A 1,676-nucleotide genomic window follows, 5' to 3' on the forward strand; every position below is an offset into this window, starting at 1 on the left:
GATCTGTTAACGAAGAACTTGATGGAAATGGCGAGAGAAGTCAAGACAAGAAAGTTTTGGGTCGAAGACGGATTATTATTCACGGTCGGCAATCGAATGTATGTCCTAAGATGGAACAACTTGAGAAGAGAAGTCTTAAAGGAATGTCATGATTCCAAATGGGCTGGACATACAGGTACTCATCGTACGAAAGCAATCATAGAACGATCCTATTATTGGCCCAATATGCGAAGTGACATAGACGCCTATGTGAGGACTTGCCTTATTTGTCAACAAGACAAGGTCGAACAGGCCAAACCGGCAGGATTGTTGGAACCACTACCGATCTCCAAAAGACCATGGGAAAGCATATCGATGGATTTTATTTCAGCATTACCCACGTCCGAAGGGTGCGGATCAATAATGGTGATTGTAGATCGATTCTCCAAATATGGAACGTTTATTCCAGCCCCTCGGGATTGTACAGCTGAAGAAGTAGGACGACTATTCTTCAAGCATGTCGTGAAATATTGGGGACTTCCCCGCAGCATTATAAGTGATAGAGATCCCCGCTTTACGACTAGTTTCCACCCTCAAACCGATGGCCAAACTGAGAGGGTGAATCACTTGCTCGAGATTTATTTGAGTCACTTTGTCAGTGCAAACCAACGGGATTGGGCCAAGCTAATTGATGTAGCCCAATTTTGATATAACTTACAACAGAGTGAGGCTGCGGGGAAGAGTCCTTTCGAGATTGTAATAGGACAACAACCATTGATGCCCCAAGAGCTAACAAACGGTTATAAAGGATCAAGCCCACCTGCGTACAAGTTTGTCAAAGGATGGAACGAGGAACTCGACATAGCAAAGTCTTACTTGCACAGCGAATGAAGAAATGGGTGGACGAGAAGAGGAAGCGAAGAGAGTTCATAGTAAGGAACGAGGTGATGGTAAAACTCCCACAAAGGATGTTCAAATCCACCAGAAAGGTACACAAAGGCTTAACACGAAGATACGAGGGGCCATACAAAGTTCTTGAAAAGGTTGGGACCCGATCATACAAGCTAGAATTACCATCCTACTTAAAGATTCATCCAGTATTCCATGTAAGTCTCCTCAAAGCTTACAATCGCGATGAAGAAGATCCATCGAGGAGCAGATCACATCGAGCCCCAGTAGTGAACGTAGTCTCGTATGACAAGGAGGTGGACGAAATCCTAGCAGATAGAACAGTTCGTAAACGAGGCTTACCCAATTGGACAGAATATTATGTTTGATGGAAGGGACTACCCGATAGTGAGTCTAGTTGGGAACGAGAACAAGATATGTGGCAGTTCTGAAGCAAGATCGAAGAGTACATATCTAAGACTTGACTAGGTCGTCAAGAACTTAGGTGGGGGAGGGTGTCATGATCGAGATTCTAGACTCTTTCAGAGTACTCGAGAAAATGGGAGAACTTACAAGTATGGCACATTAGACCCTGGAATGTCCTAGATTTCTCTAGGACATCGAAGAACGATTTAGAATATTTCATGAAGACTTGTAAATATATGTAACTTGGTAGAATAGTCTAGATTAGTCAAGAATATAGGACTAATGTAGTAATATCTATAAACTTCCCTGGGAGGGGGGGGGGGAAGGACAAGTATAAATAGGGAGGAGCTCATCTGCTCCAAACCATCGAAACGTTTCCTTGT

The 1,676-nt window shown here is 43.5% G+C and overlaps 1 protein-coding gene across 1 annotated transcript; it reads left to right on the top strand.

The window, feature by feature from the left end:
• Positions 1-821: 821 nt before the first annotated feature.
• LOC145126893 (uncharacterized) lies at positions 822-1,256 on the top strand. The gene has a single exon (XM_079062173.1). The coding sequence runs from the start codon at positions 822-824 to the stop codon at positions 1,254-1,256; it is 435 nt and encodes a 144-aa protein (XP_078918299.1).
• Positions 1,257-1,676: the final 420 nt, after the last annotated feature.

This window comes from Lactuca virosa, chromosome 7 (assembly GCF_052849685.1).
Source record: "Lactuca virosa cultivar CGN04683 chromosome 7, Lactuca_virosa_CGN04683_v6, whole genome shotgun sequence".
Classification (NCBI taxonomy): Eukaryota; Viridiplantae; Streptophyta; class Magnoliopsida; order Asterales; family Asteraceae; genus Lactuca; species Lactuca virosa.